This window comes from Ochlerotatus camptorhynchus, unplaced genomic scaffold (genome assembly GCF_037179485.1).
Source record: "Ochlerotatus camptorhynchus isolate MF236.1 unplaced genomic scaffold, CSIRO-AGI_Acam_v1.1 ptg000361l, whole genome shotgun sequence".
NCBI classification, from domain to species: domain Eukaryota; kingdom Metazoa; phylum Arthropoda; class Insecta; order Diptera; family Culicidae; genus Ochlerotatus; species Ochlerotatus camptorhynchus.
This window is the reverse complement of record NW_027040849.1, coordinates 2742565-2766240: the sequence shown is the minus strand read 5'-3', so window position 1 is coordinate 2766240 and position 23676 is coordinate 2742565. Positions and strand designations below refer to the sequence as shown.

General features: G+C 38.8%; 2 protein-coding genes across 2 annotated transcripts; one reads left to right on the top strand and one right to left on the bottom strand.

Annotated features, from left to right (window-relative positions):
- Positions 1-3238: 3238 nt before the first annotated feature.
- Fdx1 (Ferredoxin 1) lies at positions 3239-4128 on the top strand. The gene is made up of 3 exons (XM_065232015.1): positions 3239-3454; positions 3532-3583; positions 3645-4128. The coding sequence occupies exons 1-3, from the start codon at positions 3361-3363 to the stop codon at positions 3994-3996; spliced, it is 498 nt and encodes a 165-aa protein (XP_065088087.1). The 5' UTR covers positions 3239-3360; the 3' UTR covers positions 3997-4128.
- A 133-nt stretch (positions 4129-4261) lies between these two features.
- LOC135709514 (transformer-2 protein homolog alpha-like) lies at positions 4262-22140 on the bottom strand. Its single transcript, XM_065231911.1, has 5 exons — positions 21699-22140; positions 21566-21630; positions 21266-21506; positions 4849-5210; positions 4262-4785 (listed from the first exon to the last, which is right to left on the bottom strand). The coding sequence occupies exons 1-5, from the start codon at positions 21726-21728 to the stop codon at positions 4668-4670; spliced, it is 816 nt and encodes a 271-aa protein (XP_065087983.1). The 5' UTR covers positions 21729-22140; the 3' UTR covers positions 4262-4667.
- Positions 22141-23676: the final 1536 nt, after the last annotated feature.

The following is a 23676-nucleotide window of genomic DNA, read 5'->3' as shown; positions in this document are numbered from 1 at the left end:
CCATATGACTGTCATCCAAATACAGGATGATTTTCGTTTGAAAATTAGCTATAAAACATACGGCACTCAGATGACAAACATTTAAGAATAGAGTGACATGCAAGTGGTTTTAATTAGATTTATAATCTGATTATGTACAATTTCATACTGAATAGCCATAATAAGCCATTCTATCATGGATACAAAAAATTTCGTGGTAGAGAAAACCTCCTCCACCACAAATTAGCCAAACATTGGTTTTCATCCTTTACCTTTGTTCGTAACAACTCTGATAGCGATGCATATGCTTCCACCTCGTTTGTCAGCTCAGATCAGCAAATGACGTTCGATAGAATTATTTACATCATCGTTTTGAATGATTTGCGTTATGGGGCTGAACCAATACCACCCGCATAAATCACAACCATACGATTACCACATTAAAAATGGTTTATCTTCCTCTGAAAACCATAATGAGAAAGGTTCAGTCAACTTTAATCAAACCATACCTAGATAAAGTTTTGACCATATTGATTAAGGTTTTCGAAGACCCAACCATATGAACAATGGGTGGTTAAGAACGTTCACCATACGAAATCTCGCTTTTTCTCATACATTTTTAGCAAAACAACTATAGCCTTACCACATCAGAAAAGGTTCTAGTTGGATATGTGAAACTATTTCCATTAACTTTCGAATAAGGTAGTACGGTTTAGAACCAACCATTGTTGTTAACTTCATGATATACTATGAAATGGTATAAATTACTATACTTATTGACGTTATAATAAATACTGTCGTAGCTTATCCGGAATACAGCCATCATGGGTTGTTCTTTAATTTTAATGTGATTTACAAGATTACTTTTTGTGGACACCTCCCTTGCTCTTGGTAACATGTTTATTGATCTAATATAAAATGAATAGATAAATGAATTTGCCCTGCAAAACAAACTCCATTCCATTTCTGGAAGATAAAAAGGCCCCGGCATAACGTACCTGCTTCGATTTCCTTTTTGGATGATGTGAGCCACCAACATCGAAATCTCCTTCACATGTAAACCGCTGTTAGCCCTGAATATTTGTGTAGAAAATGCATGCGCTTTTAAGAAATATTTTATGCTTTAAGCTAATATTACCAAGGGTTTTAAAAATAAAATAACGAACAAAACAACACAATGAACTCACGAGCACCGTTTCAATCAAAAGCGTTTTCTTCTGTTTGTACAAATTGTAAAAACATAAAGCAACCATAATCGAAACACGTAAGCGTTGTACAAGTTGTTTACAACTTTTATTCGTAATGTTTTGTAACAGTTCAGTATAGTTGATCAACCGTAACTAAATTTAGCTGAAACATACCAGAAACTGTAACAGTTGAAAGTAGTGTTTCTTTAATGTTTATTACATTCCATAAACCATAACAAAACTATTTTGTGAAAAGTTAACATAGCTAGTAAGGTGTCAGTGAAGTTTGAACTGTTCTAGAAATGATATTTTTCTATGCGGGATATGCATTTCCATTTAGTATGAAAGCCTTTCTGCAGAGAGCATTACACATTTCAACTGAAGGCTCTATCCCTTCTCATAACAAGTTTCATCCAGTATTCGAGAGGAAAATCATCTGATTTCAAAACAACCGTCATCCGGTTGCAGCTGTCATTCGAAAAAGCAATTTTGGTCTTTTGTTTTGAATGGTCTGAGGTTTCATTCGGTCAGAGGATGATGTTTGTGTACAGTATACAGTATATACACCAGTGCTACACCGCAAAAAAACGAAAACGACATATGTTGCTTATTGCTTAACCGTAAAATAATTATTAAATTCAAATCTAAAGGGTGTCCACGATGAAATTGCCACACACAAAATTGATTCGCAAAATTCGAGTTTTCATCCGATTGCTATCAAATTTTCAGGGATTGAGAAATAACTATTAAACTTCATTTTACCATTTTACTCGTATTTTATTTACAGTCCATACGCAAATGCCCGCACCTTGGCCTTAACCCCGGCCATAAGATTCTGCACAACCTGTGAATCAACCGTTTTTTGCATGTAAACCCATACTTTCTTCAGTTCCTCGACTGTATTCACTACCTTAGGTCGTTTAAAAAGGTGCTGCTTCATAATCGCCCAGTACTTCTCGATGGGGCGGAGCTCCGGAGTGTTGGGAGGGTTGAACATTTTCGGCACGAAATTGACCTTATTGTCCGCATACCACTTCAGCACGTCCTTGGAGTAGTGGCATGAGGCCAAATCCGGCCAGATTGTTGGGACGTTGTGGGCCTTCAGGAGAGGAAGCAGCCGCTTCTGGAGGCACTCTTTTATGTACACCTGTCCGTTCATCGTGTCCTGGGTCACGAAAGGTGCACTCCGCTTCCCGCACGTGCAGATGGCTTGCCAAACCAGGAATTTCTTCGCAAATTTGGACATCTTCTGAGTGCGGACATGCTCCGGAACGCTGAACTTATCCTTGGCCGTGAAAAACAGGTTGCCGGGGATCTGTTTGAAGTCGGCCTTCACATATGTTTCGTCGTCCATGATGCAGCATTCAACTTTCGTCAGCATGTTGAGGTACAACTTCCTGGCACGGGTTTTGGCGGACTTGTTCTGCTTCTCGTCGCGATTAGGGACCTTTTGTACCTTGAACGTTCGAAGCCCAGCCTTAGTTTTGGCCTTCTGGACAAAACTTCGGCTTAGGTGCAGCTTCTTAGCCACATCCCTAACGGAGGCGTTCGGATTTCGGTTGAAGGCCCCAACTAAGCGGTTGTGATTTTTGGTGTTGTACGGAATAGTTTTTCCTTCACTTCTGGGCTTCCGATCGGTGGTCAACCGTTCCTCGAACCGCTTAATCACTCGCGACACCGTGGAATTCGCGATTCCCAACGTTTTAGCGATGGAACGATGCGAGAGATCCTTGTTCTCGTGATGAATGCGCAAGATTTTATCACGCACGAGCTGTTCTTTCGACTCCATTTCCGCGAGTTTTGATCACAGGACTTTAAAAGTTGCAGGATGTAAATAATGCACTATGAACTAAATCCACCCAAATTTTCATTAAATTCTACCCAACGGTTAAAAAGTTAGAGCAATTTCATAGTGTGGCAATTGCATCGTGGACACCCTTTACCTTCGTTCAGCAATATTTTTGAGTGTGTAGTTGCAGTAGGTCTGTGCGATATTTTAACGATGTTCGGTGACCATCAGCAACTGTCACCGACCTTTTGTTTTTGTTTTCATTTCCGAATGTAATGCGTTTGCCTTCGTCTTATCAGTGTTGATAGTCGAAAGATTAAAATTTATTTTTTCCGAGGTCGTCCTCCACTTATTTTTAGTGTTATCCAGTAGTGGTCACTACAATAAGAACCTGTATTTATAACAATGTCAATCTCCACTAGTGTACGATACGTGGCTCATAATCTCTACAGTAGCTGGCACTACATGCTGATTCCACGCAATATTCATCTTTCGCGATGTACGGCAGTTTGATTTCGACCCATCGGTGTTACGAAATGTTCCATTAAACCGTTGTCCTCTTGTTTTGCTTCACAGATCTTTTACACGGTGAATATGAATGGCAAGACCCGAAAAGTGAGGATGAGGTGTAAGTAGCAGCTAGCTGGGGTATGCGTTAAACTTATTTTGACATTGAATTTTGATTCTAGAGTGAATGTAACGTACATCGACAAGGATGGTAAACGGATGCCGGTTCGTGGAAAAGTAGGTGATAACGCACTGTATCTGGCCCATCGATACGGCGTGGAGATGGAAGGTGCCTGCGAAGCGTCCCTGGCCTGTACGACCTGTCACGTGTACGTGCTAGGCGGTTACGTGGATAGGCTGCCTCCGTCGGAGGAAAAGGAGGACGACCTTCTGGACATGGCACCGTTTCTGAAGGAGAATTCCCGACTGGGTTGTCAGATCGTTCTAACAAAGGAGCTGGAAGGCATAGAAATGCAGCTGCCGCAAGCGACGAGAAATTTCTACGTCGACGGACACAAGCCAAAACCACACTAGTCAGGCGCAGAAGGGAAGGGATTGACTTGGAGAACAGAGAACGAAAAACGCTGCTGAAATGTGTAGATAATATCATATTATGTAGTTATTGTTGATGCAAGTGTTTTGTTTAACACGGTACCCGCGAAATAAACGCAATCGGTTTTAGGATTGGAAAATTGAAGTTTTTGTTTTTCCGAAGCTCTTGATTGGGAAATTTTCGAAGATGAACTGAACAGCATACACACTTGGGGTAATCTTCTAAAATCTTTATTCATGAAGTAGTATTTCATATGCGAGTCTCTTTCTAATGCTCTCAATCATAATTATGTTTTATTTATTCTTACTCGCTACGTTAATCATTGAATGCATTTCCATTTAATATATTTCATGTGTCAGTATATAAGTGTGTTCCATAACGTACGTGTGGTCTAATCCATATAGAGTTGTGCATTGCATACACACACCTACAATAAATATCGTTTTAAGTTGAGCGAATCAACATATTTCACCAGTAGGAATTAGACATTACAGCACTAAATCTTAAGGATTTGATTGGCTTCATTGTTGTAGGTAGAGGGGGATAGAGGATGGGATATATTTATGTGAAATTATTTACGATTTTACATCATCATCGCAGGATAACCACCGGGTAGGGGCGCAGCAGTAACCGCTGCAACCGGTGCCCACTGTCAGCGAACACCAGCACCTCCCCGATAGTAGTCGCTTCGTGATCGGGACATGGCCGAGCGGTCTCGGGTACGTGGCGGTTCCGGAGCGGCATACTTGTCCTGGTAGTAGTAGTCACTGCTGATAGATAAATCCGCTCATTAGATCGTTCCGATTGAAAATATAATACAACGCTTGGCTCACCCATTTCCGTAGCGCCGAGCTTCGCGTTCCCATCGCTCACGTTCGCGAGCTTCGATTTCACATGCCCGACAATGATAGTAGCCGCCGGGTGCTGCCATATTCCCTGCGACCGGAGCCGGGGGTCCCAACGGAGGTGCACCACCATGACCAGTGTAGCCTCCGCCGCCAGTACCAGCACCTTTCGGGTAGCTCACCTTACCGTAGTACACACCCGGTGTCGGATCGTGTGGTTTTTCCGTTGCCGAATAGTCGACCCGTATCCGCCGATCACCGATTTCGATTCCGTTGGCCTGAACGTGAGCCACCTTGGCGTCCTCGGTGCTTTCGAAGTAAACGAAGCCAAATCCACGGGAACGACCAGTCTGTTGGGAGGACGCGCGAAAGCAGTGGAGAAAGATTAGTAAAGGTGCGCTCTTGGGAACGGAAACAAAATACGGAATGTGCTTTGATTTGGAATTTTGACATGCTGATGTGCCTAACGGCGTGGTTTTCAGTTTTGAATTAATCGTTTTGAGAATTTGTGACAATATTCACTGCCGGAAACACATATGTTCAGATATTAGCAAAGACGTGACCAACACAATGTCAACACTTGTGTAGTTGTAGTTACGATCAAAATACTGTTAGGTAGGGGAACTAGGGCCAAAAAGGTCACCCGGGGGAAAGAGTGCCAACCTCAATATATGTTGAAATTGAAGACATTTTGAATGTCAACTCACCATGAACCTATGCATGGTATTCTTATGAAGCATTCTAGAAAGTTCTATGTAAATCATATAAACAAGATTATTTTCCTGGCAGATTTATCAAATTACCGACTTTTCCCGGTTTTTCCTGATGGAAATAAAATATCAACTATTTCAGGTTTTCCTGGTTCACTTGCCACACTCGTGGAAACTCATTCTAAACGACTGCCCGTCACTCCGTTCCTCTGACTAAAATAAGACGGGTAGGGGTGCGGTGCATCTTAATCTCAATTTAGCTAGTGAGCTAATCTACGAAAAATCTTTTTGGATCTTAAATCCATCTACTCGTATCGCTCTCCACTTTTTTGAAGGAAATCTTCATCAATCTTGTTTCTATCTACGAAGCGTGCGCGCATCTCGCAACAGCATATCAATCTTCTGCACTTTAGATAGGGTGAGGCCAGTACAGTAGCTACGCAGTAAAGAAGCATTTTTCCAACGTTTAAGGAGCATTTATTCGTTTTAATATTAAGTTACAGTAGCTGCCCCTTATAAGAGACAAAGCGTAACGTGAAAGTTGGAAATTTGATATTAATGAAGGTACAAGCCGTAGACGCTGTGCCGTGCATACATTGCAGTTGGCTGTTATGGACGTGGTACTCAAATACAATATAAGGAGTAAAGAAACTAACGGAATTGCCCAAAAATTGCATCGTTTTTTTTAACTAGATGGCCATTTTTCGAAAAACTTGGAGAGCAGTTTCAGGAGTTGGGAAAATTTTCAGGTAGGGTAAGGTGGGGCAAGATGGATCAGCTAGTACATTTATTAATTTATTTATTTTGTCAAAATCAACGGGTTTGATACAACTCTAATGATGGTTTGCGTTTTCAAAGGAGCATTGGGGTTATATTGTTGATGTTGACAATCAAAAAATAAATAAATCTCGATTACTTTTTTGAAGGAACGTATCAGCTTTTATAAACAATGCATTTGATCGTCGGTTGGCGACAACTGGTAGTTCACCCACGCATGCTAACACTATAAACAGATAGGGGCAATTTTCGCCTACCTGATACTGGTGTTGGTATGCGTGGGCGAGCTACCAGTTGTCGTCAAACCGACGATCAAATGCATTGTTTATAAAAACTGATACGTCACTTGGAAAAAGTAATCGAGAAATCAAGTAGGTTACCCATCTTGCTCCAACTTACCCTATACTTTCATTTCCTTAAATAATTGATGTTACAGATCTGTCTGACAGCTCGAAGTTCGCCGAGAAGTGATTGAATCAAGCCTGTTCAAAGCTTTTCAACAACTAGGAAAAAGAGGAGATTCACATTAGACATGCAATTTTCACATCTCTTTCTCTATCTACCTTCCATAAGGTTTTGGATTTCGACCTTTAATCCCTTTCAGTGTTCGGAAAAACTTCAAAACTCAAATCTCATACGTGAGTTTATTCGCCTAAGAATTATGCCTTGCAAAATTCAACTGCACAAAAATCACCGATGAGCCTCCAGGTTCAAACATTAATTGCTTTATAGTTTGGCGTTATTCATTGTTATTACTGTTGTTCTAGCATCAGTGGATGGAAAACTAACACAACATGCATAAGCATGCTATCAACTGACGTTTCAGCAGTTTTTTTTTATTAGTTTTAAGCTGAAAATTTCATTTAATGATTTTTGGAGTTGCGTAATAATTAAATCTGAGAATAGCTCCAGGAGCAATTCGAAAAATATTTCCAGGAGAGATTGCCAAACAAATTAAGGGGAGAAATCTAAGGAATATGTGAGGAGAAATGAAAATGAATTCTCAGGAGGCTTTCAATGTGAGTTGAATTCCAAGGGAAGGAGTGAGATTAAAATAGAAATCTGAAATGAATTCAATGAAAATTCTGAGAATCTTTCCATAGGATTTCTTACTGAGCAGAATTTCAAGGTAACTAATAAAACTGAACTCCCCTGAAATTCCCTTTGTTTTTGGAGCTTTACTAAACTTATTAGAAATGCTCCCGAAATGTCCATATAAGTTCCTGAAGTTCTTGGATTTTCCTTTAAGTTCCATAGACTTTTATGATTTTTCGAAATGTTTCGGAAGATTTCTGTACTTCTGTGAAGTTTTCGAAGTTATTCTAAGCTCCCGCAGCGAAATTAATTAATATTGTTCTATGATTTTCACTCAAGTTCTCAAGATTTGTCGTTTTTCGACACTAATTCACAGCTTCTTCAATAGTCTAGAGTTTCCTGGTATTTTTTAAAACAGCCCAAAATATTTCTCAATTACCTTAAAATTCTCTAGAATGCCCTGAATATCTTCGTATTTTTTTTAAAAGATTCAACAATTATACCATAGAGGTAACTCTAAGACTAGTAGGTCCCGAAGAAACGTGCTCAACTTTTTGGCTCAGCTCTGGTACTCTCTTCGGTCCCAAGCTAATCGATGCACCCCTCGAAACATAGGAAAATCCACGAACCCCTAATTTTATCTATCAAACTTTCATAGCGAATCAAAACAAACATTGTGTAGTACTAGAATTTCGACTAGAATTGGGTACGTTAATCGATTTGCTTGGGACCAATAGGCTAGTTAAGTATTGAGCCAATTTAAAGTCGTTCGTTTCCACCGGTTGATTATACTGTTGAATTGCCTTTAAGTTCTACAATTTTCCTTAAGTTTTATAAAGTTTACAAACGCTCACGAAACTTTGCCTTAAATCACTAATTTTCCCTGGAAAGTCCAGCTCTGAAGTTTTCTATGCTTACCTTCTAGTCTCTAAATTGATCAAATGTTCCGGTAAATCTTCTGATATTTATTTAAAATTCCCTGAATCTTCAAGATCGATCATAGAATTATCGGAATATCCCATAATTCCACGGAACTCCTTGTAAGTCACTGAAAATTTCCTTAAGATAATGGAACTTTTGTGATGTAATCTAATCGTCCTCGGAGTACTCGGAACTTTACTGAATATAACGAAACAATCTAAACATATCTAAATTTCTTAGAAGTTCTCTGGAATTTGTTGAAAATATCGATCCTTGCTAAAAGTTATCGCATTTTTTTAATTAATAGAGCTTCGTTGATGTTCTCTAATCAACTTAGCTAAAGTTTCGAAATTTTTTAGATCTTGAAATACTCTCACATTGTCCGGATGTTCATATAATTTTTGATGCGTTCCAGAAATGTTCTCTGAGCAAACGGAAATTTTCTTGAAACTGCATTAGGGTTTCTGAAATTTGCTTGCATTTTTTTAACTGCCCTTTAATTCTATGATCAGCTTTGATGTTCTCGGAGCTTCCCTAAAGCTTTCCATTTTAATGAAAGTTCTGCTCTAAAATAAATGGAATTCTCGTGATTTCTGTGAAGTTCCTGAAATATTTCTGAAGTTTCCATAAATGTTCTAAAGGTCTCTGTACTGCATCTCTTGGAACATCTTAAGGGTTCTCGATTTTTTTTCAGCACATCATACACAGCAAAAAAATAATTTTGATATCACGTCAAAGTGGATGCACTACAATCATGTCGAAAATATGGTGTAATATTACTTGCTAAAAAGGACAAAATTATCATTAATACAATGCATGAACTGACATTACGCTGCTTTTACTGCATTTGTTTATTTATGTGGTCATAAAAATTACATGAAATTTTCGACATGATTGTAGTGCATCCACTTTGATGTGATATCAAAATTATTTTTTTGCTGTGTAGAATTATCTTAAATTTGTCTAAACTCACGCTTATAGATTTTTCAACCAATCCAATAGTTTGGGCTAAAATTTCGGGGACTTCCGCTTAAGATCTCTAGAACGTTTTTCTGAGATAAATAGAACTTCTTAAAAGTTTCCACAATTTTTGCTAGTACGAAACTTCAAGACATTAAAAATGTTGTGATCTTAGACTTACTAAAATGAAGTCAAGCTTGTTCTTTAAAACTGATTGTCATGTCTTCAAAACGTTTGCGTTAATTGTTGTTGTTGTTGAAATCATATTTTAAACGCATTTCATAAATAGCTTTCTTATTTATAAACCTGGAAATTATCCGCCAAAGTTATGGAAAAACCTGGAAAACCCAGGGAACTTTATCCAGCCAAATGAGTGGACACTAGACTGATGCAAAATTTGACTTTTTCGCTCCACAGTGCTTAAATGGTTTCAAATCGGGTCCTGATTAGCCTCCCAAAGTAACAACTCATTTGGTTAGAAACAGACTTCGCACAAGCCATTTGAAGTTTACATGTAAATTACTATGGGAAATCTCAACTTTTTGTTCATTGCCTTCTAGTCTTTTTCCATATTGAGCTGCGAAACAGTTCGATAGCCATTCTCATAGAAAACTTTTTCAGCTACAACTTTGCTTAAGATCGTTTCTATGTAAAACGAGACAGGAAAAAGTTATTAATTATTTAAGAGATTGGTAAACTTATGACATGATCAAGCAGCTGCTCTGTAGGCAACACTGTATTTTTCAGTGTGACATAGTAGACATGATTTTTGTGTCCTATTCAACGCCCCAGAAACACCAATGTTGCGTGCTGAGCAGTTGATTGAGCATAATCATAAGACATCAGCGCATTGAACCATTGATAATTTTCGATCCTTGCATTTAATCAAAAAGTGGTCTTCAGCAAAGTTGTAGCTGGGAAAATTTCCTACAAGTTTAGTTGGAAGTTTTTGAAGCAGACCGATATGGTGAATTATTAGATAGACATGAACAAAAATCTTGGTTTTACCATAGTAATTCCCATACAAACTTCAAATGGCTTGTGCCATCTCAGTTTCTCACCAAATGGGTTCAAAATTTGAGAGGTTAGTCAGGATCCGATTTGGAATCGTTTAAGTATTATGGAGCGAAAATTTCAAATTTTGCATCACTCTAGTGGACACCCTGTAGGTAGAGAAAGACGATTAAACATCAAAAACTCTATACAAGGTCGTCCACTTCGAATTGTTCAAAAATTAGAACAAAATCAAAGACAACATATCAAGAAAACTGGCAACTCTTCCATTTTCTCATACGACCGCTATCATCCTCAGAAGAAAGGTTTGAGTATTTGCTCATTTTTCTATGAGTTGCTTCCACCTTCGCTCAAGTGCAGCGCTACTGTATCTGTCGCTTGGATTCTGGAAAAGTTGCCAGTCTTCTTGATATGATGTCTTCGACATGTAGGCTTACCCTAATAAAAATAATAACTATAAAAGAGAGCTTAACAACGTGTTCGGGGTATCATCCAAACCATTTGTGTGATAGTTTACCCATCCGGGATACAGTTCATTTATGGTATTTGTTTATTAGGGTATCCTACGCACTGCAAGAAGAATGATCAATCCTGAAATGAATTCACGTTAAAAAAAAGTTTAAAATAGTGGACTAATTACACGAAAAAGTGACTTCAGTGACTTGGCCTTAAAAAAGTGACCAAATCACTAAAAAGTGACTTTCTACCAGTCCTGATATTGTCGCTACAGTTGGAAACCGAAATAACCCACTAGCGACATCGATTTTCCACACATTCTGTGCGTTAAACATAGTGTCGGAATTAGTGCGCTCTAATCGCACAATGATGCGCTATACAGCGCACAACTTCCGACACTGTGTTTAACGTACAGAACGTGAGTAAATAAAACCGATTGTCGCTAGCGAGTTATTTCGGTTTCCAACTGTAGCGACAATATTACCTGAAAAGCCCGTTAATTTCAATTACTAAAAAATCTGCACGTCCGATTTACGTGAAATATCACGTAACTGATCTGTATTTGAAAATCTCATATGTTACGTGACGTTATACCACTGACGAAGCTATACCAACGGGTGGAAACTAACAATTTTAAATTGACTCACACTGGATCGGTACATCGATTAACGTACCCCATTCTAGTATAAATTTCAGTACTACACTATGTTTGTTTTAATTCGCTATGAAAGTTTGACAGATAAAATGAGGAGTTCGGGGATTTGCCTATGTTTCGAGGGGTGCGGGTGCATCGATTAGCTTGGGACCGAAGAGAGTATCAGAGCTGAGCCAAAAAGTTGAGCACGTTATTTCGGGACCTTCTAATCTTAGAGTTACCTCTATGGCTATACTACGTTATATACTCGTTTCCGCGAAACGAGATTCACGTGATTTTCAGACATGCAAAAAAGAACAGACTAGAACAGGCATGGTGGAAGAACTCATCAACGATTTAAAATTTCCCAGCAACTGCTACAAACATTGGACAGTAATTTGATTCTTTAACATTAATTGGATAAGGGGCCTCATAGCCTAGTCAGTAAAGGTACTGTATTACCAACAATCAATACGAAACTAACGATTTTAAATTGGCTCACTGCTTGACTAGCATATTGGTCCCGAGTAAATCGATTAACGTATCCCATCCCTAATAAAAATAACCATAAAAGAGAGCTTAACGACGTGTTCGGGGTATCATCCAAACCATTTGTTGGATAGTTTACCCATCCGGGATACAGTTCGTTTATGGTACTTGTTTTTAAGGGATTCTAGTCGAAATTCTAGTACAACACTATGTTTGTTTAGATTCACTATGAAAATTTGACAGATGAGGGGTTAGTGGATTTTCCTATGTTTCGAGGGGTGAATCGATTGGCTTGGGACCGAAGATAGTACCAGAGCTGAGCCAAAAAGTTGAGCTCGTTTCTTCGGGACCTACTAGTCTTAGACCTCTATGGTATTACCAAGACGGAGGCGGCGGGTTGAATTCGCGGTCCTGTCGAGGGAATCTTTCGGGATCATTGTGCTTGCCACACAATATACAAATTCATGCATTGGTATTGGCATCGAAACCTCTCAATTAATAACTGTGGAAGTGCATTTAGAACACTAAGTTGAGAGCACGCATTAAGCTAATATGCGCAACAATAAGCTTGAAATTCTGTATATACGTACGTTCCATTATTCTCATCAAAAATTCACGTACAAATTACGTGAAAAGCATTTTAAACAAAACGGAATATCACGTAACAGTTACCACCTGCCTAAACAATAACCGTAAGAAGCGCCTAACCACCAAATCAGGATATCATCCCAACTTTATATGGTATGGTTGTATCATCTATGGTATCGTTAGTACATGGTACCCGTTTATTAGGGGAGTTTTCAAATAGTTTTCACTCCAATTTCACTTAAGCAGTACCGTGGAGGCACCATATTTGACGCACTTTTGAAATAAATCCATGATTATTCGAATTTCACGCAGAATTATACCTTCAAATGAATCGAAGTATTTTTGTTTACGTTTATTCTTCACACTCGTAAAACCAAATTGTCTGTTGGTCTTTAGTAACGTCAAAATAAAAGCAAAAGAAAAACATCGTCTGTCAAGTGCGTCAATTTTCATCTTCCATAACAAAGGAGCTAAGAAACGAGTTGCACAATTTTTATTAGTTTGCATATAAAAATCAGTTTTTAGTGATAAAAACATCTGTAACTGTAAGAACGCATGTATTACTAGTCATCTGATTCGACCGAAAACTTTGCATCATTTTTTTTTATTATTATTATTAATTTATTTGATAAGGCTCAACCGAATTAACTATACAGAGCCGAGGATTCTTGTTCACTATACAATACATCTTAAAACTTTAGTCAAAAGGTACAACACAATAAACATTTTATCTTCTGCTATCCAATAAACCTCCTCCAGCAGAACGGGAGCCGCTTCCCGTGGTTTACTTGTATGGCAGATTCGCCAACGACGGTCAGAGCGCTTCCATTGTAGCAAAACGTGGTCAGCACTCACACATTCATCACGAAACTGTTGCTTTGCAAAGTCGACGACGCATCGACTGAAAGAACTGCTGATGAAGAACAATGAGGAGGACCACACAATGGTTGCTGCCGAGTAAACAGACGATCGCGTGACACACACTGAGAGTGGTCTGCATCTGTCGACAGCCGAGTGAACACTGTTTGCGTCAATTTAGGCTCATACAGTTCCTAATTATTTTCAGAACGAAAACATGGGATCCGAAATTAAATCCGATAAAAAATACATAGTCTACACCGAAGCTGAGCTTGGAAAAGCTGTTGACATGGCACGTAGAGGTGTATCCATCCGGCAATCAGCAAATTCTGTTGGCCTTCCAGAGGCCACTGTTCGGCGGAAGCTGAAACAATCAAAGCAGCGTTCACGGGGGAAGCCAACGATTTTGGCTGCGGAAGAGGAAAGGACTATAATCGACTGGATTCGTTTTGCGGCAAAAGCGGGATTTCCGGTTAATGCCCAAAGATTGAAAACATCTGTTGGATACTTTCTTCAGCTGTCTGGCAGACCTAACCCTTTTACTGGAGGAATCCCCGGTCGTAAGTGGTTGAAGCTGTTTTTACGACGACATCCTGAAATATCTCGACGCTTACCGAGTGCTCTCTCGAAGCAACGCACTGCGGATTCGGAGAAACAGATAAGAAACTGGTTCAAGTGAAGTTGATTCATTTATAAACAAAGAAAAGCTACAGCAAGTTCTTGCGAAGCCAGAATGTGTGTTCAATATGGACGAATCGGCAGTTAGGATGGTTCCGACCTGTTCCGACAAAAGAACAGGTTTTTGCCAAAACTGGAGAAAAATATGTTCACACGAACAACGGAAACTCCGAGAAGGAAAGTTATACCGCTTTGTTTGCGGCCAACGCCGCCGGGACGCTAGCTCCACCGTTGATTCTTTTCCCTTACAAGCAACGTCTTCCGGCGGAAATCGCGCGAAGTGCACCACCGGGTTGGGCTGTTGGATGAAATCAATCAGGATGGATGACTCAAGAAACATTTTTTGATTATTTGAAGAATGTATTTGTACCGTGGTTGAACAAGACAGAAATGCCGCTACCAATTATTGTTTTTGTGGATGGTCATTGTCGCACGAACCAGATCTCTCTGATTTCCTTGTTCCCGAATTCGACACACGTACTCCAGCCATTGGACGTATCCTTTTTTAGAGACCATTGAAGGTCCAATGGAACAGATTTATTGAGTATCGAACCTTTCATGCTGGTGAGTCCTGGTGCCAAAGCATGAAATTGCACCGCTTTTGGAAAAAGCGGTTGATAATATGAAGAACTTGAAACCCATACTTGTAATTGGTTTTCGCAAGTGTGGAATCGTGCCGTGGGATCCTAATGCGGTTACCTATCAAATCAAGACCAACGATTGAAATGGCCTTAACTCCATTTTGTAAACAAACCTTGTAAGGCCATTTTCTCGCGAACCGAAGTCCGCAAAGGCAAACATACATAATGAACAGGTAGGGGAAATTCTACTCTACCCGTTTTTGGTTTAGGTTTGCAAATGAAGGTTTCGGTTCGCGATAAAATGGCCTTACAAGGTTTGTTTACAAAATGGAGTTAAGGCCATTTCAGTTGTTGGTCTTGAAATGCTTCTTCAAGAGCAAGATAAGCCCAATGATGAGAGGGACGGACAAAAAAGAAAACAGCGAAACTATTAAGGAAAACAATTTACTGCGGGGTTTGGAAACTATTTGAGAAACATCAGTCAGCCTTGATTTGGCCGGGTCCTGCAAATGATACCAACCTGTTCTATGTTTGGCAGGAGATGAAAAAAAGGCAGAGTCGATTTCTAATAAGCATGATAATCAAACAGACGGTTTTTATGGTTTCGGAAATTGAAGGTGCCAATTACTGAATATGTTTTTAGAAGTAGGGGAATTTACGTATTCTCGGCAACCTAAGCAGCGACCTTCTTTCTATAGCCTTTTTCTCTAAGGAACGCACACATATGCAGTATTGGTTTGTTTACAATCTTTTGCTTCCAGCTGCTCTAACAATTTCAGTCGAAAGAATTGTCAAAAACTGTTTTGAAACGCTTTTACAAAGCTCCAATCTTCTCTAGTATTGTCGGCAACCGTTCCATTTGAACTGCATGTAAATCTGCTGTTCTATTATCGGCAACTCGAAATCAGCTACAATTTGTAGTGCGTGTGTTTCATTTCAAGAAAACCTTGCTAGATTACTTTTTCTCAGTGGTAAAAATATAGTCAAATTGAAGCTGAAAGCATAAAGAATCGTTTGCATGCATTCAGCGAAGTGATTTCGTAAGAAAATCCAGTGAAAATAGTGTTTCAATTTGGGTTGCCGAAAATAGTCTGGCATGCCGAAGCCGTCATTTCCCCTACCTGATGGGTTAATTATAAATATTGATTTCATTTTAGATGATCGGATGCGCATCTTGTCAAGGTGGGACAGATTTCAGATCACAGAGAGCCCAAGCAATGACGAATCCGTCAGATGTACGGAAGGACAAGAAGAAAGTGATAATCTTGAAGAACCTCCGGGATGGCCAATAGAGACAGAAACCCTTCCAATGCTTCCGGAGAAGCATCCAGATGAGCATGCGGAGTCAGAGACATCACACGACTTATCTCAATCAGGTTTATCTGAGGAAAAGGAGAATCTGTCTGTTCAACAAAGCATTTTTCTTGCCACAAACAACACCCAAGGTGCCAAAAGCTGTACGTAAGCGTCCCCGTCTACCGGCTGTTGCTACAAGTGAAGAATCAAAAATGGAATCGGAAAAGCAGAAGGAAGAACAGATTCGAGCAGAAAAGAAAAAGGCTAGAGAGGCCAAAAAATCTGCAGCTCTAAGGGCCGTCAAGAGTCTAAATATAAAGCTGCTCCGAAAAAGGTCGAACTCGTAATTTAATGGCCCTTGTTAAGTTTTTTTTTCTGATGTGTATATTACAAAAAGTTGAATAAACAGTAATTATTTGTTTAATTCGCATCATTTTGTTCAGTGCTTCAAATAAAGAACACTTTGCGTCAATCGAGGCACATTGCGAAATCAGTGCGCCAAAATCAAGAACATAGGAACATTGTTGATAAATCTATGTCTACGACATGGTCTTAATCTTTTCCTGAAAAGCCAAACTCATTAAATAAATATTATTTTATATTATACCCGCTACGCATATAACAATATATTCAACAATCGATCATTATGGATTGAATTTATAACATTTTTATAGTGCGTCTAATAAGGAACATTTTGCGTCAATGTGGAAAATTAGTGCGTCATTATTAGGCACACGACGAACGATATCAAAAGTATTTATTTCCCAAAAATTTTTAACAAGTTCGTCAAGTTTTATATTTTTCTCCTATTCTTAGATGTTACAAATAGTGGCAGGCAAAATATCAAATAAATTCATCGCGTGTTGATTTTTTAAATCAACATGGAATTTGATATTTCCTCAACTGCGTCAAATATGGTGCCTTCACGGTACGTGGAAATCAGGTCCTATTTACCTGACTAATCACGTAGATAATCGATGCTGAATTTTGCTCGGCTACGTGCAATTCCGGTAAAAGTTACGTGAAAAATAGAGTGAACGAAAACTACCTCTGTTTTCACGTAAATCGGGCGTGAAGATTTTTCAGAGTGTAGGGATAAAATCAGTTTTAGAGTAATATTTGAAATGGGCCTATGTCCAAAACGTAAACAAACCAGCAAATGAATATTAAATTTTTCCGCCACTATCCAATTCATATTTAAGAAAACTGAAGCATTTTAGGCATTTATATTGTTCACAATAACAATAGTAACTGTATCTCAGTATACAACATCCAAAATATGCGAAAAGCTTTCAAAAATATATGAAAATCGATAAGAATTTAATTTCATAAATTAATAAGCCTTTTTGTGAATCTTTCAATTGATATGCCCGTTTTTGTTAAGCCGTTGTACTTGTCATCAGAAATGGTACGCCCATTGCCAAGCCTTTTCGCAACGTCAAATAAATTCAAAACCAATCATCGACCCTGCCTCAAACAGTAGGGCCTAGCTTTGGTTTGAAATTTTTCAATCATCGGCCCTTCTACGTCACTAGGCTTATCAATGAAATTAAATAAATAAATGCGTGCGGGCCTATTAATGAATCGAAAAATTTCGCGAAACTTTCCTACACAATTAGTAGCTATCAAGCGGTGCCAAAGAATGGTATCAAAACCCGATTTGTTTACGTTTTGGACATAGGCCCATTTCAAATGTTACTCGAGAAAAAAATGTGATTCTGGACTTTGGAAATATCCAATTTTATGAAAATATAATAGGAGTTTTGAGGAAAATATAAAAGGGAAATAATTCTCTTGGTAACATCTCACCAATGAATTGGAGAGATCAACTCTAAGGCAGTTGTTGTTCTAAGAAGAACACTAAGAGTCTTGATAAGAACTTGTAGAAATAATTTCAAGGAACAATTAACTTCCAGGTGAATTTCTATGAGTTTTCTGAGTATAATCTTAGGTAGCTCTGAGGATAATTTCATGGTGGCTTTGAGAAAGAGTCAAGGTTCAATTTAAATGAGTATTCCCAAAAAGTTCTGAAAAGATTCAATGGAAATTCCGAGCAGTACTCTAAGGCTATTGAATTTACAGGATAGTTTTATAATAATTCTGCCCGGTAACGTGAGTAGATCACCTATTCGTGGTACGTTACGGGATGTAAGATCTACCACCGATTCTTAGTCCTGACTACTTCAAACTAGGGAAACAAGATTTATCAAAGGAACACATCTTAGCCCTTTTTACTTTTTATGCCTTGTTGATAGTGTCAAGACTCGGCTTGTCCACCGAGGATGATCTTGAAACAAGGAAAAAATGGGATAGTTAGTCTTCATCTATGTGATTCCTAATCTTCTATTCGTTATTCCCTAGTTTGAAGTTGTTAAGACTAGGGTTCTGATGCATGGTCATTATCGGTGTCATTGCTTAATTTTGTTGCTAAATTTGACTGACAAAGCGGCGCACTTTAGGAGGGGGCTCTCACTCTTCGAATGATATAAATAGCGGGACCTTTCAATTAGAATCGATTCCTTGCGATAAAAGTAAGAATGACAACTGTATCAAACCCGAATACTTCATCATTTCTCAATAGTGATGGAGTAATACGACATGCACTAAACTAAGGACACGGGATATACTACAATAGATCAAATCACTGGTCGCAGTGGAACAGAGGAAAAAAATAATTCTGTGTCAAATTCCAAAGAAATTCTGAGGACAATTCTTTGTGGTTTGTTAAGGGTTAGTTCCGAAAAGAATGCCGATAAATCGAATGTTCCGAGAAGCATTTGTAGAGAATTCGAAGTGATTTTTTTTTTAAATATCTCGTAGCAGAGTTCCTAGATAATTTTGAACAGAATTTAAATCTTTTAATGGGGTGAATTACACTAGAATTCTAAGGAAAGGTCATGTGAATTCTAATTAGAATTACAGCAGAAAACTTCAGCGAATTCTGGGTCTCTGAATCTTAAGGTGAATTTAGAGAAATCATAAAAGCAGTGCTGCGTCATCTGAGGAGCTTCTTTACTTCTTCTTTTTATTCATCGCATTTCAAACTTATTGCTTATCGCATATTAGCTTATTGCGTGCTCTCAACTTGGTGTTCTAAATGCACTTCCACAGTTATTAATTGAGCGCTTTCGATGCCTGTACCATTTTGCATTAGTATAATTGTGTGGTAAGAACCCAGCCACCTCCAGCAAAGTCTTGCTTGTAGCTGCGCCGCATACCGACTGAGCTAAGGGAGGTCCCAAGTTGCTTTACTGATGAATAATTATTCATTGATTAGTTCAATTCCAATACTTATGATTGAAGAACAATAGGGGTAAGAGGGGCATAGTGAACAGGTGGGGCATAGCGAGAATCCCGTGCACCAGCTTGGACTACCGGCCGTTCGGAACAAATTGGTTGGTGGTAGGATCAATATCATAATGATATTGAACCTACTACCAGTTGATTTGTTTCATGCAGCTGGAGATCCAGAGCCAAACTGCGGGATGCTCACTATGCCCCTCCTCCCCTCATCGTTTTCGTTCGAACCGTATTGTCCATACAATTTTTTTTTGTTTTAAGATACGGTTCGATCGAAAGCAAGACTTTGGGTGAATGATTCAATTATGTCAGGCAAATGATTAAGATTAATGATTATTCTAAAAACAATCATGATTAGTGATTATGATTAATCATTAATCTAAATTATGCTTCATGATAAATTTAATGATTGATCACTAACGCTCTGGTTGATACCTGGATCAGGATCGATGATATTCGTTCACCAAAAACCAAAACCTCTTGCGATCCGCCATACTCGATTTGTTTAGAAGGCAACAATGACATCTTCGTCACACAGCTTTTTAGAAGCTCTACAGTAACCCCATTTACTGGTGAAGAGGCTGGTTTTATACAGCAACTGATGAAGGCAATAGAAGTTGAGCAAAGACGAAGCTTCAATGCTTCAATGCCTGGAGAAATCTTAGGATAATATTAAAGGAATTCTATGCAGGATTCCGACGAAATTCTTAGGAGAATTTAAAGGGACTTCCGAACAGAATTAAAAAGGGTAAATTCAAAACACAAATTTACTCAGTCTATTGTGACCTCTGAGTAATCATGATTTTAGCAAGTGATTTAAAAGGAACTAATTTTTTCCTCAAAATAAATCGTTAGTTAGTCGCATTTTTAGAACATTTTTTTTTTAAATTGAGCGGAATCAGTTCTTTAAGAATCACTTAGTTATTCATTGGACCTTATTTAATTTGTTGAAGCCATCACTGAGGCTACACATTGAGCCTATTGATTGTTGACAAATGAATAAAGCGAATCGTAGAGCACACTTAATATACAATAGAAATACGTCATACACAAATCCCTTCCTAAAAAATGTGTGTGAGTAAAAACATATTACGAAAACGATACCTGAATGATTATCTTTCAATACAACCTTTACAAGATTCGGCAGCGAGCTACGTTTCCTTCGAATCTGAACTTGTCTCGGAGCAATCAGCCATCTTCTTCTATCTTCTTCAGAATCTTCCCGGTAGAACTTAAAATTAAGGCTTTCATGCCTTTCATTTGTGACCACTACGACGCCGTTCGAAGATCTTCCGAGACCTTTTCAACATCCCCAATTTTCCCATTCCTGTCGGGAATCATGCGAAGAGCTCGATGTTGGTATGGATGGGCTCTCTCGATGTTGGTGCGGATCATCATCTTCCATTCGTCTTCTTCGATCCTTTCTTCTCATCTTCCCCTTCTTCACATGACTTCTTGTGCATCTTCTGGTCTTCTCTCTTCTCAATCATCTTCCTTATGTTGTTTTCCATGGAATCTTCCTGTGATTCTTCTATCTTCGTGCTTAGATTCTTCTTGTGCTACTCCTGCGCGTACGATCTTCTTCATCTTCTCTTGGCAGCTCCAGTAAATCTTCTGTGGAATAATTCCAGGAAAGATACGCAGCTTCTGACACCTGCTATGCTTCTGAAATGGCTATCTTTTTTTTTTCAACCCACACAACTTAAATGCAATCATTTATCTTCCTTTAACTCTTCGCATAAAATTTCATCTTCTTATTATTACTAATAAAGAAAAAACGATTCAATTTAAGAAAACTTTTCTTCAAGATTATCGGCACCACTAGTGAACAGTAACAATACCAATTCAAGGCACACGAAGCAACCAAATTCCTTCTCAAAGAAAAACAAAAGCTCATGTCCGGGAGAGCCTTTAAAGAAATGCTACTTTTCTTCACACATTTCTTCCTTAAATCTCCCGGAGTCGGTGGACATTTACTGTAACCAGAACACGTTAGGGCAGTACTTTTCCGATTTCTTCGACAAAGCTACCAGCACGCATTTCAACGAGCCTAATTCTGGTGATTTTCGTTCTCTACACTCTACACTCTATCCCGGATCAAAGCCTACCTTCGCATCGATCACTACGGTTGCCTTCTTCAGAGGACCAAACTTGGTAAATATATCGTACAGCTCGGCTTCGGTGGTATAAATGCTCAAATTGAATACGGCAAGGACGGCCTTGCTTTCGTCGTATTCCACACTTTGCTGAACTTCGTGGGCATGCGGTTGCCGGGACGTTCGACGGCCGTAACTTCCGCCGGCACTGCTTCCTCCGTACTCCGACCCACCACCGTAGGAGGCGCTGTATCTACAATTGCATTCGAATCAGAAATCTCCGGCCGCCAGCGATACTACGCCGTAACTTACCGATATCCATCGTCACGGTACTCGCGGCGATATTTTCGATCACGGCTGCGGGAACGGGAGCTTTGCTGGAAATGGTGGAACGCCAAGTGTTAAAACTGAAATCATTTTCACCTAATATTCATCTCCAACATACCTCGTAATATTGGCCTCTGGAGTAACTCATTTCGTAGCAATCAACAACAATAGTGATAATAATTTAATTTCCACAACAATGTTCACCTTTTCTTTGCAAAATATTCCCTAATTATATTGTTTTCACGCGAGGAAAATATTAACAAACTTCACCGATCCGCCACTAATCTTCGTTGTTTCGTTTCCTGTCGCGTAAGCAAGCACTCACTGTTTTGTCACGCACTCACACTACACACCAATCAAAGACCCACCACTCACACTTCAGTAAATGCCTAGAATGGAAATTTTCCACGGGAATAAAATTCGCTCGAATTCCACTATTTCCGGGGAAATTCCACTACTTTTCACTTTCAACTGGTTGATTTCACTTCGATGGTACGGTATGATTATTTTTTAGATGGAAAATGCTTCTGTTTCAAGTTTTCTGGCACAACAATTCTTCGGAGGAAAATGTGACCCATCAGGCAAGCAGCACTCACACCTTTTGGTTTTGAATAAAAGATCTCACTGTCGCTACAAGTGATGCCAAATTTTTCATCTGCATTGTAAACTTCACCAAGAGCTCCACAAATGCTTTTCGATTTTCAGCTTCAAAAATCTGTATAAATCCCAAAATCTATTCAAATCTGTATATTTTATATTGCGCATTTCACACCAAATTGGACTAATAAGCGCGTTTTCACTTATTGAAAAGTGTGATAAAATTGCAAGTTTACGCTAATCGTCTTGGTGTCTTCGGTGCACTTATTCCTTATGATGCAAGCAACTCGGCAAGCAATAAGTGCTCCGAAGACATCAAAACGATTTGACGGAAAAGTGCACTTTTATCACACTTTTTGCATTTTTGGGACAGTCCAGTTTCAGATGCAATCAGCAATACAAAAATCGGTAATACAGTTATCTGTATCTAAAATAATTATTGTCAATTGGGTCAAAAACCCTGCATCACGCAGAGAAATGGCTTTTAATTTCAAAAATAAATCACATTGAATTCAACAAAAAATATTGTAGACTCAGGGCCTATCTTGGGGCCTATGCAGATTTTTTCTTTGATTCAAAAATAAATTTGATTATAGTTTAGTTGTTTGTTGTTTTAAGAATCAACTCTCTGTGACCAAAAGTTGAGCACGTTATTTCGGGACCTTCTAGTCTTAGAGTTACCTCTATGGTGGAACTCAATATTAGCATAGAGGTAACTCTAAGACCAGAAGGTCCCGAAATAACGTGCTCAACTTTTTGGCTCAGCTCTGGTACTCTCTTCGGTCCCAAGCTAATCGATTCACCCCTCGAAACATAGGAAAAACCACTAACCCCTCATTTTATCTGTCAAACTTTCATAGCGAATCAAAACAACCATTGCGTAGTACTAGAATTTCGACTAAAATGGGGTCGTTAATCGTTTGCTTGGGACCAATAGGCTAGTCAAGTAGTGAGCCAATTTAAAATCGTTAGTTTCGTATTGATTGTTGATATTAGGCATTGAGTACTTTTTTCGTTCCGTGACGTTTTTAGAAATTTATCTCTCATCTGAGTAGTTTTTTTTTTACTCGCTCTCACTCTCTGAGTGAAGGCCGGTGCACAATGCATACGTTTTCGGGTTTTTTTTGACAGATAATGCATGGACTAACTTACTGTCAAAAAACCTGAAAACGTATCCATTGACGAGTGCACGGATGGATTTGAGTTCACTCACTCGACAAAAAGTGACACAACAGCGGGGCCCTGTTTACTAAAAATGAACATATATGTGTTCATTTTTAGTAAACAGGGCCCCGCTGTTGTGTCACTTTTTGTCGAGTGAGTGAACTCAAATCAATCCGTGCACTCGTCAATTAGGTTTTGCACCGTGGGGGTTAACCTCAATCTGATGACAGTTTAGTGGTACACACAAAAAATTATCGCTAATAAAATTAAAAAAACCATAGGTAGAATTAAAAGTTTGCATTGGTTCTTTTTGGTAGAAAGTCATTAGCATTCAA